The sequence below is a fragment of the Sipha flava genome, unplaced genomic scaffold (assembly GCF_003268045.1).
Source record: "Sipha flava isolate LNK unplaced genomic scaffold, YSA_version1 279_pilon_pilon, whole genome shotgun sequence".
Lineage (NCBI taxonomy): Eukaryota > Metazoa > Arthropoda > Insecta > Hemiptera > Aphididae > Sipha > Sipha flava.
The window spans coordinates 161,781-175,109 of record NW_020272945.1 but is presented as its reverse complement, the minus strand read 5'-3'; the positions used below and the strand labels follow the sequence as shown (position 1 = coordinate 175,109).

The following is a 13,329-nucleotide window of genomic DNA, read 5'->3' as shown; positions in this document are numbered from 1 at the left end:
TAATGGTTAAACATAATTGTTTACAAATTTCCTAGGATTCATATATGAAATATATGAATGCCGTGTTAAATTTGGATAAAAATAAATACGGGCCGGTCGGCAGTAACTATTTCGAGTTCTCAGTACTAGAGATTATATAATATTATTGTTAAATGCATTGGGAGCAATATAAGAATATCTTACGACATATTTTTCGATAAATTTATTTTGTAAAATATCTAATTTTATTTTGTTAACTATAATTAAATTGTATAAATGTAAAAAAAAATTTGTTTTCGTTAAATCTATGAAATATGCATAAAAATGTTCTAAAACGTAAAATATGCTAATTCGTACAAAAAATGACGAAATATGCAAAATTATGCAACAAAAATTTTTATATTTGAAATATACGTAGTATGGATCAAATTTGTATCGAACCAGAAGTTCAATATGCACTTTCTAAACAAATATGCAAATGCCTAAAGTTCCGAGCCTTGGTGATAACGATTACGATGAACGACTACCTGGATGATGGTTGGGAAAGAAACGGTACCCGCATTGACGCCACAAACACTAATAATCATTAATAACTAACACATAGATCTCGGATGGTGACGATAAGATTAGAAATTGCCAAATTTTTCTCCTTAAATTGATGCTATAGCGAGGTCCTTTATGTCTTTGAGTAGTTTGCTAAACCACGGGCGAAATTTTTGCTTAAACAGAGGGATTTTAGAAACAAACCTATCAATAATATCAAATATAATCGTATAGAATAAATTAACTGTCGCTCTGAAATGATTGACGTTGAATTTAATAACAGGGTAATACCGCGGAGCACAGATCCATCGCGAACGCCATGTCACCAGCCAAGGGGTAATTGTTGTAATTGTTATTAATATTATTATTATTGTTCTTCTTGTAATCGTTTTTCTTCTTCTCCCGGTACCGGCGCTTCTCGTCGTCGTTTGAATATGTTTGGTCGTAAATTTGTTATAAATTTTAATTTTAATTTTTAATTTTAAGCTTTAATTTTAACAGATTTTTTTCCTAAGACTGGATATTCATTTTAGACAGTGAAATAATTATTTTATTTTGAAATGCCGATGATTTTTTTTGAATAATTTATAGTTGAATCCAAAGTCGGTTTCTTTATGACCTGCACCATCTGGATAATAGAACTTTTCGTTATAACAGAACAAATTGACAACATTTTGTTTCGTTTGGTTCGTTACGATCAACTTGGATGACGAATTAACAGAATTAACGAACTCAATTTTATGGTAAACAAGCAAAATAACCATAGCCATGAAAAGTTATTTCTCCGAATATAGTACTTTAAGTACTTTACTTTTAATAGCCAGTTCTTTTTCCACCGCTTATACTCCTAAGCTCAATAGCCTTTCTTGTCACATGATCAAACGTGAAATATTTTCAGAATATATCAAATATAGAAAAAGAGCGTGATGCACTTGCTACTGTAGCAGGAATTGTCATAAATATAAGTAATTATATAAAAAATTAATAAAATTTTCCTTAACCTCGGATCTATTATAAATACTATAATAGACAAACTAAAGAGTAAAGAATAATAATATAGAAATATCTGATTGTATATGTAAGAATTAGAATAATAAGGCAAATACAACTGATCAATATCAAGAATTTTAACCGGTATCTTTCAACAAAATTTTAGAGCATTTTTTATTTTTATTAACTTATGGGTACTTCGTTGGTTCGTTACATTGTTAATAAAAGTTTACGGAACGTGAAATGAATTTAGATGTCACAATATTATAAGTTATATTAATTACTATTGTTTTATTAATAATTATAGAAGTACTGGATTTGAATTTGAAAAAAAATAATTGCTGAGGATTTGATAGAAATCATAGGTTAGATTTCTAATTTTCTTAAAAAATAAATGTATCAAAACTACAAAAAGGATATTTTATTATAGAAATCGGGACAACAAACGAACTATCTAAAAATGGAATATTTACATATTAAATATCAAGATGATTTTTTGATTATAAAAATAAAGTTTCTAAATCTTAAATCTAAATTTTATTATCTTAACTATATCTACTAATCAGTTATCCAAGGACGTAGCTAACCTAACCTAACCAAGGACCATTATAAAATTTCTCTTCACCGACGGAAATGGGAATTTTTCCTATTTTTTTTATGAGCCGACTATAATTTCAAAGTTGTCAATGATTCTTGTTTATTTGTCAATTCTTATCAACAATTTAATAATAAATAACTTTAAATTAATTGAACGAAAAAATAAATAGATAGTTTCAAAAGATGCAATTTTGATTTAAGTACCTACCTAAATATGAGGATTTTACTAAATATATCTGAAGAAAATTTAAATATAAAATTATATAAATTAAATAAATTAACGTATGAAATTGAAGAAAATTATGAATTGTTAAAAATGAATAATAATAATGCTGAATGTAATTCGAATAAATAAAATAAAAAAATTAATACGTACCGAACACATGAATGAAGAAGAAAAACAATCAATAATTGAAATTTGTGAACAATTTTCCGAAATATTTCACTTAGAAGAAGACCACTTAATTTTTACAAATGTCCCAGAGGTTGACATTAAATTAAAAGATAATCAAACACCAATTTATAAAAAACCATGAAGATTACCCTATTCGCAACAAGATGAAATAAATTCACAAATTCGGTAAATGGTAGATGACGATATTATAGAATAATCTATGAGTTTGTGGAATGCACCTTTATTATTAGTAAAGAAGAAATCAGACGGGAGTGGTAAACCGAAATTTAGAATAATTATAGATTTTAGAGCATTAAATGAAGTAACTTTAAATGAATTTCATCCACTACCTAACATAACAGAAATATTAGATCAATTAGGACTATGTTAATTATTTAGTGTAATAGGTTTTGCGTCAGGAATTTATCAAATTCCGTTATCAGAATCATTTCGGTAATAGTATTTATAGAAACTATTGAATAACATTTTATGATATTGCTCAGACACACTCGATATGATCTATACGCACACATATGGATACGAGGATATAGATACCTCGTAGGTACATCATTCATTAGTAAGTAATAAATTAGTAATACATTTTAATAATTATATATTACGTATATTGTATTTCATATATTTCAACTATTATTAAAATAACGAATCCAGTAACACTTATTCAAGTTATAGCTGCATTTTTTTTTCTTCGTGTCAGGCTTTATACTGGTGCCTATGAGTAAGACTAGACTAGTTTTTATGACTTGTTTACAATTTGGAGCATATATAGATATATAAAACAATAAAACAAAAAATATATGTATATAAAATTAATAAATACATAAATAAATAAATATGGTAGGGTAAGTGTCTCGACTAAATGTTTCATTTGCCTAAAACTGGGCCACGTCTTTGGCTTTCTGATTGGCAGCTGTTAAGTTTTCCAGCGTGCCAGGTCCTGGTGTCAATGGGAATATCAATTGATGTACCATCGTCTGGGTTGTTCCATGGTGGCAAAAGGCATTCTGATCATTAAGGTATCCCCATTTCAACAAACTATTCTTAGACCTTCCAACTCCCACTCTCAGCCGATTTAATATCTTCCATACATTCCATTGAAGTTCGTACCCTGAAGGTAAGTGTTCCGCAGGTTCAATCCAGTCATTATTGTATAGCTGCATAGGACTAAAGAATTATTGATTATGATTATTCATAGGTTATACAAGCTGTAACACTAATGACATAATTTATAAGTTTTGGACAGCTTTCGCTGTACAATGAACATGTTTAAAATGAATAATGTAAACTTAGAAAAAAGTTAAAAAAAAAATTAAATAGGTAATAATAGTTCGAAAAATATAATAAATTAACTATTTCAAACTAAAATAGAGATTTTAACGTCTCAGAAATCAGCATACATTGGAAATATTAATTTGTTTAAGTAAAAAAATATATATATTGCAGGATATTTATCGACTATTTTGCTATAACAAATGATAATAATAATAACATTAATAATAAAATACAGTAGAACCTCGATAATCCGGACGAATTCAGACCGAGCATCGTCCGGATTATCGATTTTTCCGGATTACCGGAGGTTTCTCAAGATTACCTACTCAAATGACTAAGATTTTATTTTTAATTTCACCATCTTTATATTTATTGCATTTTAAATTATAAGAATAATAAACAACTTAAATTAAAACTAAACTAATGAATTACAAAAAAAAAAAATGTTTATAATATGTAGAATTTAAGTATAATAATCGGTAATTTTTTTCTGAATAGTACTTTCAATTTTCATTTCAAAAGCGAGTTCTCTTAATCGACGTACCAACAAAATATCAGTGCTATCCATGTTCTCATCTTCCGCTCATTGCAATACAGTATTCAGTGCATTCACAGCTTCTGAAGGAGAAACTTTACTTGTACTAATTGAGCCACTTTCATCCTCGTCGTCAATATCATCCTCTTTTGCTGCAATTTGTAGAATTTGATCATCAGTTAAGATTTCATGATTCGCTAAATCTTCGTCTGCGCCACGGCAAGCCCATTCATGTGCTTGAGAATCAGACATTTTATTCTTACATGTTTTCTGAATTTGGTTTATAAGTGTAGAAAGTTGAATGTCATTAATTTCAACAACTTCGTCGATTTTATTTTCTGTTTGGAAAGGAAGCAAGTGTTTCCATGATTTCTTTATGAGCATTGGCGGGACCAATTTCCAACAATTTGCAAGACTAAAAACTGCGTCTTTTAAATTTATGGCCTTTAGAGCATCAATAAGGTTTTCACCATGCACCGGATCAGCAAGAACATTGACTACGAGAGACTTACGATACTTTAATTTAATATTCTGAATTACATATTGATCCATCGGTTGAATAAGCGCTGTAGTATTAGGAGGTAAAAACATTGCAAAAATGTTGCCATCATCACTACGTAATTCTTCTGCTGATGGATGTCCAGGGCAATTATCCAACAATAATAAAGCTTTTGGAGGTAAATTTACATTTAAAAGGTGCTCACGAACTACAGGAACAAATTGTTTTTGAAACCAGTCTAAAAATAAAACACGAGTGGCCCAAGCATTTTTTTGTCCACGATAGTATACGGAAAGGTTAACTGATTTAAACGCACGTGGTTTTTGTGCAGTCCCAATGACGAGTAAAGGCAATTTATGTGTTCCACTTGCATTAGCACAAGGCATGAATGTTATTCTAGCTTTAATCATTTTTCTTCCAGGGGCGTTTTTCTCATGACTTGATGTCAATGTATGCTCTGGTAACATTCGCCAGAATAAACCGGATTCATCAGCGTTATAAATTTGTTCTAGGTCCAAATTGTTTTCATTTATGACTCGCTGCAACTCATTTCGAAATGGTTCGATTGATGCTTCGTCACATGAAAGTTTCTCACCCGTTATTTTAAGGCGCTTAATACCATGACGATGTTTAAAATTGTCTAGCCAACTTCTACTAGCAGTGAAACCATCTTCCTGCTTTGTTATTTCACGGTGAAATAAACGTGCTTTTTCGCAAATTATTTCACCACTTATCGGAATATGTCGTCTCCGCTGTTGCATAAACCATATAAATAAAGCATTTTCGAGAACAAGATTTTCCGGTTCTTTTAAAGTTTTACGTGTGCCTGGACCACGTTCAGTTGTGCTGACAAACTTCATAATTTTTTCTTTATTTTTTTTTATGTCACCAACAGTCGATTTACCTATTCCGTACTTCTCAGCAATCGTACCATAGTTCTGGCCATTTTCCATTAGCTTAATTATTTCAGTTTTATGATCTAAAGTTAAAGTTACGTGTTTACGAGGAGCCATTGTACAAACAAGAATAATAACCACTCGACAAGAAAGAAGTAAACGAACTGACCATCGGGCATCGATTTATTACCTATTAATATGTACATATTAGTCTTTACTAGGAACAGTAGGTAATAAAAATGACGAAATTGTATTTGTCGATAACAATATCTTATGCATAGATTAATTGGGTTCCGGGAATTCTCGTAAAATCTAATTACGAACAAACGGAATTTTGCCGTCCGGATTACCGCGTTCACCAGATTATCGGGGGTCCGGACTATCGAGGCTCTACTGTATAGACAAAAATAAATATAGAAATAAAGAATACTTAAAATTCTATCACACCGATAGACTAAATATTTGATGGAAAAAGTAGTAAAAAATGATATGGAGCGTACCTTTGTTATACCTTTCGAATCGTACGCGACCCTTCGGCTATTTACTGGACTTTGGCCAGTGAGAATATTTAGTTACAATTATAATGAATTTTTGCTTATCCGGAAGTGGTGACCGAAGGTCAAAACTTCACTTGTTATACACGTACAATCGCAGATAAGTACAAAGCGGGTAGGTATAGAGTTCTGTGATATTCTCATTCAATGTCACGTAGGTCCTGTTGATAATACGTAGAGCCGACGGGCATTCGTCCAGTGGCGTAGCCAGGATTTTTAAATGGCAGGGGTTTTTTTGGCATGTTAAGCAAGAAATGCTTTGAGAGTTTATCCATACTTCCCCCCCCCCACACCACCAAATTTAAAAATGTAATTCAGGCAATTGAAAATAGTTTTAATAACATTTTTTAAACTTTAATGAATAATAATAATAAAATTAAGTAAGTGTTAGACCAAATAGTAGTGTACTATTTTAGTACATACACAAAAACACGGCTCATAAGGAAGGGGATATTGCCCTCTTAGCCCCCACCCCTCCCTTGGTTACACCAATGCATGCGTCCGACAATCACCCGCGTTCGCAATTACCATAAGACAATAACGAATAAATTGGTGAAAGCAGTGGCATATATAGGAATTATTTTCAGTATAGGCCAATTTACCTCCACCATAGCTACAAATAGAAATTTTTAGTGAACAAGTGGTTTTAATTATGACATAAATGATACAAATATAGGAATTTAAATGTATTAATATATATTAATTATTAAATAAGATACATAATAAATTAAGCATTTTTCTACAGTAGGTTGACTTAAAATGTTTTTAACTAAATATTATGTAATTATGTTTTGTCTATGATTTTGTGTACCGACAATTCTTGGCATAAATGTTGTAACACCGAGGTTATTAGCTACATTAAGGGGGCACATTTAAATAATTCTTTAAATTTTCTCTCGAAATTTGATCTTATCTCACTGATGATTGATTGAACAACTTCTATACTTTCAACAGCTGTACATAAATCAATATTAGGCTTTTGGAGATTAACAAATACTTGGTATGTAATACTTAACAATTTGTCAACAGTAAATAGAGTAATAATAAATTCAAAATCGCACATTTTTTTATGGAATGAGCGAGCCATTGAACCATCGTCTTTATTGTCAGTCATTATTTGTTCAAGAGATGCTATAATAGGAACATACTATCTTTATTATAATTTTATACATCAAAAACAACATACTAGTATACAACAACAACAATAATAGTGAGTACGGGCCATGGTATCATATAAATATATAATTATATAATTTAGCAATATGAATAAAATGTTTTAATTGAATATGAAATTTCGGCTGAAAGCAGTCGACATTTGACGCAATAACCCGCAGCCGTGGTAGCGCCTTAAATCGCATTTTGTTTTCAAACGCATCCGTTGTTGTTTCCAATGGACGATTACGAAAATCAAAAGTGCTATGCATAATTTTAAGTGATTAACAGTGTTGTCTCCGTAAACCGTTTAATACGATCGCTAGTTTTGCTTACGGCCGGCAATATCACCAAAAGATCACCGAACCGTATTATGACCACGTAAAACAGTCATTGCACGGCAACATAATGTTGTAGTGTACAATTCATTGTAACAATCGTTTCTAAATTGACTGCCTGCTGGCTACGATATTTCTTGTCTTAGCAAAAACGTATTTTTTTTTTTTTTTTTGCAATCGTACTGGATACGTTTTGAAACGTAAACGGTTATGATCGTCAGTGAACGTAATTTAAAAAACGGACCATTCGTCTGGTATAGATACCTGTTGATAAAAATATACAGACTTAAATACATTTATGTAACTTGCATTTTCTTGCACGTATTAACATAAATAATATTAATAATATTAACTTGTATGGTTTAATTTATCATCGGTTAACAGACGTTTAAAGTGATCATTGATTGGGTGCATTACGTCTTGAAGTGAAGTATATGACAGCACGTTTTAATTGTAAACCGTATTGTGAGCAATTTACAAAAAACGAAATGATATTACGCATCAAGCACATGATGACACTTATTATAATTGTTTACTTTCGAAGTGTTTCCGAACTGAAGCTCTTAATAAAGACGTCGTATGTGGATGTTTAAAAGTGAAAATCAGATTACTGTAATGCAAATATAATATCAGCGGTCGTTTCAAATATTATTTTATTACTGTCAATTTTGATGATCGTACAGTACGTGGTAATCAAAATCACAGAAAACGATCATTAGAAAACGATCAAAATGATTACGCTCATCGTTCATATCGGTTAAAAATATTTAAAGAAATACTTTTTTCGTCTTATTATAACATTTAACTTATTTTCATAAAAAGTTTAACCAATATTTTAGTTTATCTACTTGATGTGATATAAATGATTTTTTTCTACGGCATTGATGTCTGCGTGAACTGAAAAAAATTAGTAAACATAGAAAACAGATTTTATGTGTGTATAAATTATTGATTTTAATTTTAAGTATTCTGGATTATTAATAATCTACCGAAAAATAAAATAATTATTCTGTAAAAATCGATGCGCTGGATATTTTAATTGGCATTTTCCAGATAATTAGCAGTTTTTCGGAAGTTACTGGAGAATTTCAGTGACGAAATAGTGTAGTAAGTTTTTTATTTGTGTTAAAAACTAAATATACATAATTCACTTTAAGATATTATAAAAAAAAAAAAAAATCGTGTAACTCTTGATAAAAAATAAATAACGAATAATAATAGTAAATCATAATGAAAAATGAAGATATTATTTCTAAAAAGAAAGAATTATAAAAACATAATAATTTTTAGTCCTTCGATGTCCAAACACGTATTATGAGTACATAATCTTACGAACTACGAACATACGACACGGTCCACATTAAATACCAGAAGAGGAAAATATTTCAAGGTTTTTTTTACACCATGAAAAATTAAATATAAGATTGACTTATATATGATAAAAAAACTAATTTTTTCAAGCGGAAGTTGTGGAATAATAGTATCAAGGAACTGTGATTGTTTTTTTTAAAACACGAAAAATCGATCATCTATTTTAGAAATCCGATATTATAAATGTTATGCGTTACACGTTTATTGTTGTATACAATATTGAGATTATAATTTTAAAAACGTAAAAATACAACACAGCATTTTATTTTTCATAGAATCTATACATGCATTTATGTTGAATAAATTATTTTATAATCTTAATTTGTCTATTACTCTATAAGAATATAATGTGTAAATTCAGCCCTTGGAAAATAATGTACAATATCAGTGAATTCTTCTATAGTTATACAAAACGATTTATATATATATATATATATATATATATATTAGGGTGTTCCTTAAATTTTTTTTTTGCATTTTTGTTGGTCTCACCCACTTAATTTGTGTATATGCTTACAAAAATGAACTACAAAAAGTTTTAAGTCAATCTATTACGGTTAACCCGTGCCGACTTGAATTTGAAATTTGAGTATATTAATTCATTCATAATTTAATGATATATTTTACATTTTCATATATAACTCATTTACAATTAGGAAAATTAAAATTTGTTACATAATATATTTTAAATATAATAAAATTGTCTATAAATTATGTTCTTACATACTTCTTCTTATTTATTATAATTTACAAGATATATTAAATTTTGTGTTAATATATATATATATATATATATATATATATATATATTATATATATATTAATGTATAATATAAAGTGATATTATACTGAGAAATGTTGTTTAAATATGTTTTATTGATTTTCTTAAACTTACGCGTATGATTAATTTACTGTAACCAACACCACAATACAATGAAAAGAGTGAACCGTCGAAATATTTCGATTCGACTGTATAATATAAAATTATATTCAATTAACGAATAACTCGTTTCGCAGTTTAAAACTATTATATCAGAACAAGGTACGGCCTGAATGTGCCAAATACATCAACTTTTGCGACGCATGAATGTCTGGACTAAAATTGTTTTAAAGAACCCGGCTTTCGGCGGAGTCCAATAACAAAACGGGGAACTCGGAAAAATTCAACACCTTTAACGCTTAATCCGTTGAAAAACCTAGAAACAATAGACCACGACCCCGCGGTTTCTACCCAGAGAATACGGACGCATTGTTGTACACAAGTGAGAAGAAACGTTCTAGGCGGTAATAGTCTACACTCTAACGCCCGACTGTGTTACTGTATCGCGGATCCGGAAATCTGGAAAAAAAAAAAAAAAACGGACGGGGAAACAAGGAACTGATGGAGAACAATGCAATGCTTTCGGAACCAACTCGCAACGGTAACCCGGACATATCACATTACTTAATTTGGTATTACAAAATATATACACCTTCAACACGCGTATTACTTAAAATTAATTAACTTATTTATCATCGGGAACGTATACGAGTATATACTTAACAGTTTTGTAACAAAGCGTACGCGCGATCGTGTTGAACAACTCGAAAGGTTTTATAATGCGCGAACTCGGCTCGTTGTTAGTTTAGTTTTTTATTTCTTATTGAACAAACACAAAATAATCACCCCGAAAACTTATGTAGGTAGATATGGTTTACAATCCGGATTATAATAAACTTGTTATTTGTGTACACGTCTGTATAATATTATTATGTACGTGTATTGTGTGTACGCGCGCTCGTTAGATAATTCTCGAAAGATGCAATATTACTTCTTTTAACGCGAACGCGTTGTAAACCAAAACTTTCTTTAACCGTGTTTACCGTAACTTAATTATTCTTCTTGTTGTTATGTACGTAACGCGAGCGACGAGAGACTGAAAATATGCAGTCGCCGAATGCGGATTATGTTCACCGCTGCGGATAAACGTATGGCAGCAAGTGAATTCAAGCAGACGTAACGTGTTCGTTTACCGTCGTGACGCGTTTCCATCTGAAGGGAGCGCCGGAACAGTAATAGAAACCTAGTCCCGGTATAGGGACTTGTAGTACCGTATACTTACCGGTTTTCATTTTTGTTATTGTTATTTATTTATTTTTTTTTAACGTGTACCTGTTGCTGCAAACTGTAATCGCGTTGCGCATGAACGATAAATCTACTGATAAACACCAGGAAAAATGTGATAAGACAACGCGTAAGTTAGTCGTTTGTTGTGTAGATCCAAAGGCAATATCGATAAGAATAGTGTAATACGCATTGCGTTCGGACCGCGGTTACCACGTTCGCTGGTACGATTCGTACTTTCGTCGCGATTTCATTTGAACAATACACGCAAATGAGCCCTTGTGTCGGTGGTGCAACTCGACCGTTACGACACGACCTCCGGTGTTCCGTACTGGACGGTAAGATATAAACGAACGGGTATGTAATTTTTTTTTTTGTTTTCTTTTATTACAAACATTCTTAGACATTATTTCGTCAACTCGTAGTCGGGCGCCCGCTCCGTACTGGGAACGTTGCTAAAATTACATTAAAACCGATTTAAAAACTAAAATATATATATATTTGTATAGGGTTAGCGGAATCGCGGTGCGTAAAAATTGATCATCGTCGTCGTGGCTTGTGCGCGTCACAACACCAAAGACCTGGCTGACTTGTTGGTCATCGGAGCGGAGGCAGAAGTTGAGTTCGAGGGCAACATGATTTTCGATTTGTTTTTCGATCCCACTCGGTTATGCACCTGTAGATTCGACTCTACGACGATCTCGTCGAAGCCCGTGCTCAGCGCTATGGGAAAACCAATCGTTTCTTATGAATTAACAACAGTTGCATGGGGATAAAAGCGATTTTTTTTTTTTTTTTTTTTGGGTTGTTGTTATTTTGAGTTCTCGTTTAGAGAGCCGTTTTTACCTTGCGAGGGCTGCTTTTGCAATCTGCTCATCCGGCTGTTCGTGGCGGGCATCGCGGCCGGCGCGGCCGCGTTGTCCTGCGGCTTGGCGGCCCCGTCGTCCTTGGTCAGCGGCTTGTCTTGAGGCCTGCTGGAGCATCCGGCGACCAGGATGAGCAGCGCCAGTGCGCAAACCGCGAGTAGTCGTCTCGTCATGGCGTCCGGACGGGATGAACGGGAACGAAAAACAATCGTCGTGCGAGCGTCACCCGATGATAATGTTGTACGATCCCGGTGTTCACCGACGGTCGTTTCAGTGGTCCTGCGACGGATCGCGGTCGGGTTCAGCGCGTGGGTTCGACTGTCTGCGGCGGTGGTTCGTGCGCTGCGGACGCTGGTCCAATACTGCGTTCCGTGCAACCGTCGCGGTCGTCGTCGTCACACCGCGGGTCAGACGTCAATCTCGCTCGAGCAGTAGAGGCTACATTATGTTACACAAACACACGCACACACACACACACGCACACGCACACGCGCACACAAACACACACACACACACACACGCACACACGCACGCACACACACACACACACACACACACACACACGCACGCACCCACACACGCGCACGCACGCACACGCACAAACATGTGTGTTACATATACGTGACTACATTGTTTTGCCCGTATACGGTTACGGGTATAGAACGACGATTTACGCAGTGAAAGTGTATAATATTCATTGCAGTGCCACCGTTTGAAGTTTACGTATGACGGAGACGTTAAATCATTTAGGATTTCAGTGCCTTCCGATCATCTACTAGATGGTATAGTGATAAATGTTTGAAATAATAATTTTGAACCTCGATTTTTCACGGATTTTTTTTTTTTTTTTTTTTGATATTGTATTGCACAGCGCAACAACACTTTTCAGATTTCCTCGAAACATTACTACATTATTATTATTTTTCGCGTTCCAGGATTCCCCGTCGAAAGCCCAATACTCCTTCTTGCTTTTTAAATCAAACAAATTAGTTCGTTTACTTCTTAACCGAAAAACAATAAAATAACACAGACATTTATTATCACGTAATAATAGAATATTTCCATGTCGTTTTGAAGTCAGTCAATTTAATGTCGAACATTTATTTTATCCTGTTGTACTTTTGAAACAGAACGGGTATTCAATACACGAACAACACTATTAGTATTACATATTATTTTCTGCTAATAGCTAACAATATAAAAAGAAAAATCAATGTTGGT

The 13,329-nt window shown here is 32.6% G+C and overlaps 2 protein-coding genes across 2 annotated transcripts; both read right to left on the bottom strand.

Annotated features, from left to right (window-relative positions):
• Window positions 1-4,376: 4,376 nt before the first annotated feature.
• Window positions 4,377-5,840, bottom strand: LOC112685490 (jerky protein homolog-like). Its single transcript, XM_025557408.1, has one exon. It carries the CDS (start codon window positions 5,838-5,840, stop codon window positions 4,377-4,379), a length of 1,464 nt encoding a protein of 487 aa, XP_025413193.1.
• Window positions 5,841-11,604: 5,764 nt separating this feature from the next.
• Window positions 11,605-12,568, bottom strand: LOC112685506. The gene is made up of 2 exons (XM_025557421.1): window positions 12,089-12,568; window positions 11,605-11,965 (listed from the first exon to the last, which is right to left on the bottom strand). Exons 1-2 carry the CDS (start codon window positions 12,279-12,281, stop codon window positions 11,808-11,810), a joined length of 351 nt encoding a protein of 116 aa, XP_025413206.1. The 5' UTR covers window positions 12,282-12,568; the 3' UTR covers window positions 11,605-11,807.
• Between the last annotated feature and the right edge of the window lie 761 nt (window positions 12,569-13,329).

Excerpts from the sequence above, each read along its gene's own strand:
- LOC112685490 (XM_025557408.1), bottom strand. The coding sequence starts at position 5,840 with ATGGCTCCTCGTAAACACGTAACTTTAACTTTAGATCATAAAACTGAA.
- LOC112685506 (XM_025557421.1), bottom strand. The coding sequence starts at position 12,281 with ATGACGAGACGACTACTCGCGGTTTGCGCACTGGCGCTGCTCATCCTG. Across the intron at positions 11,966-12,088 it reads GCAAAAGCAGCCCTCGCAAG|CGCTGAGCACGGGCTTCGAC; the intron begins GTAAAAACGGCT and ends GTTTTCCCATAG.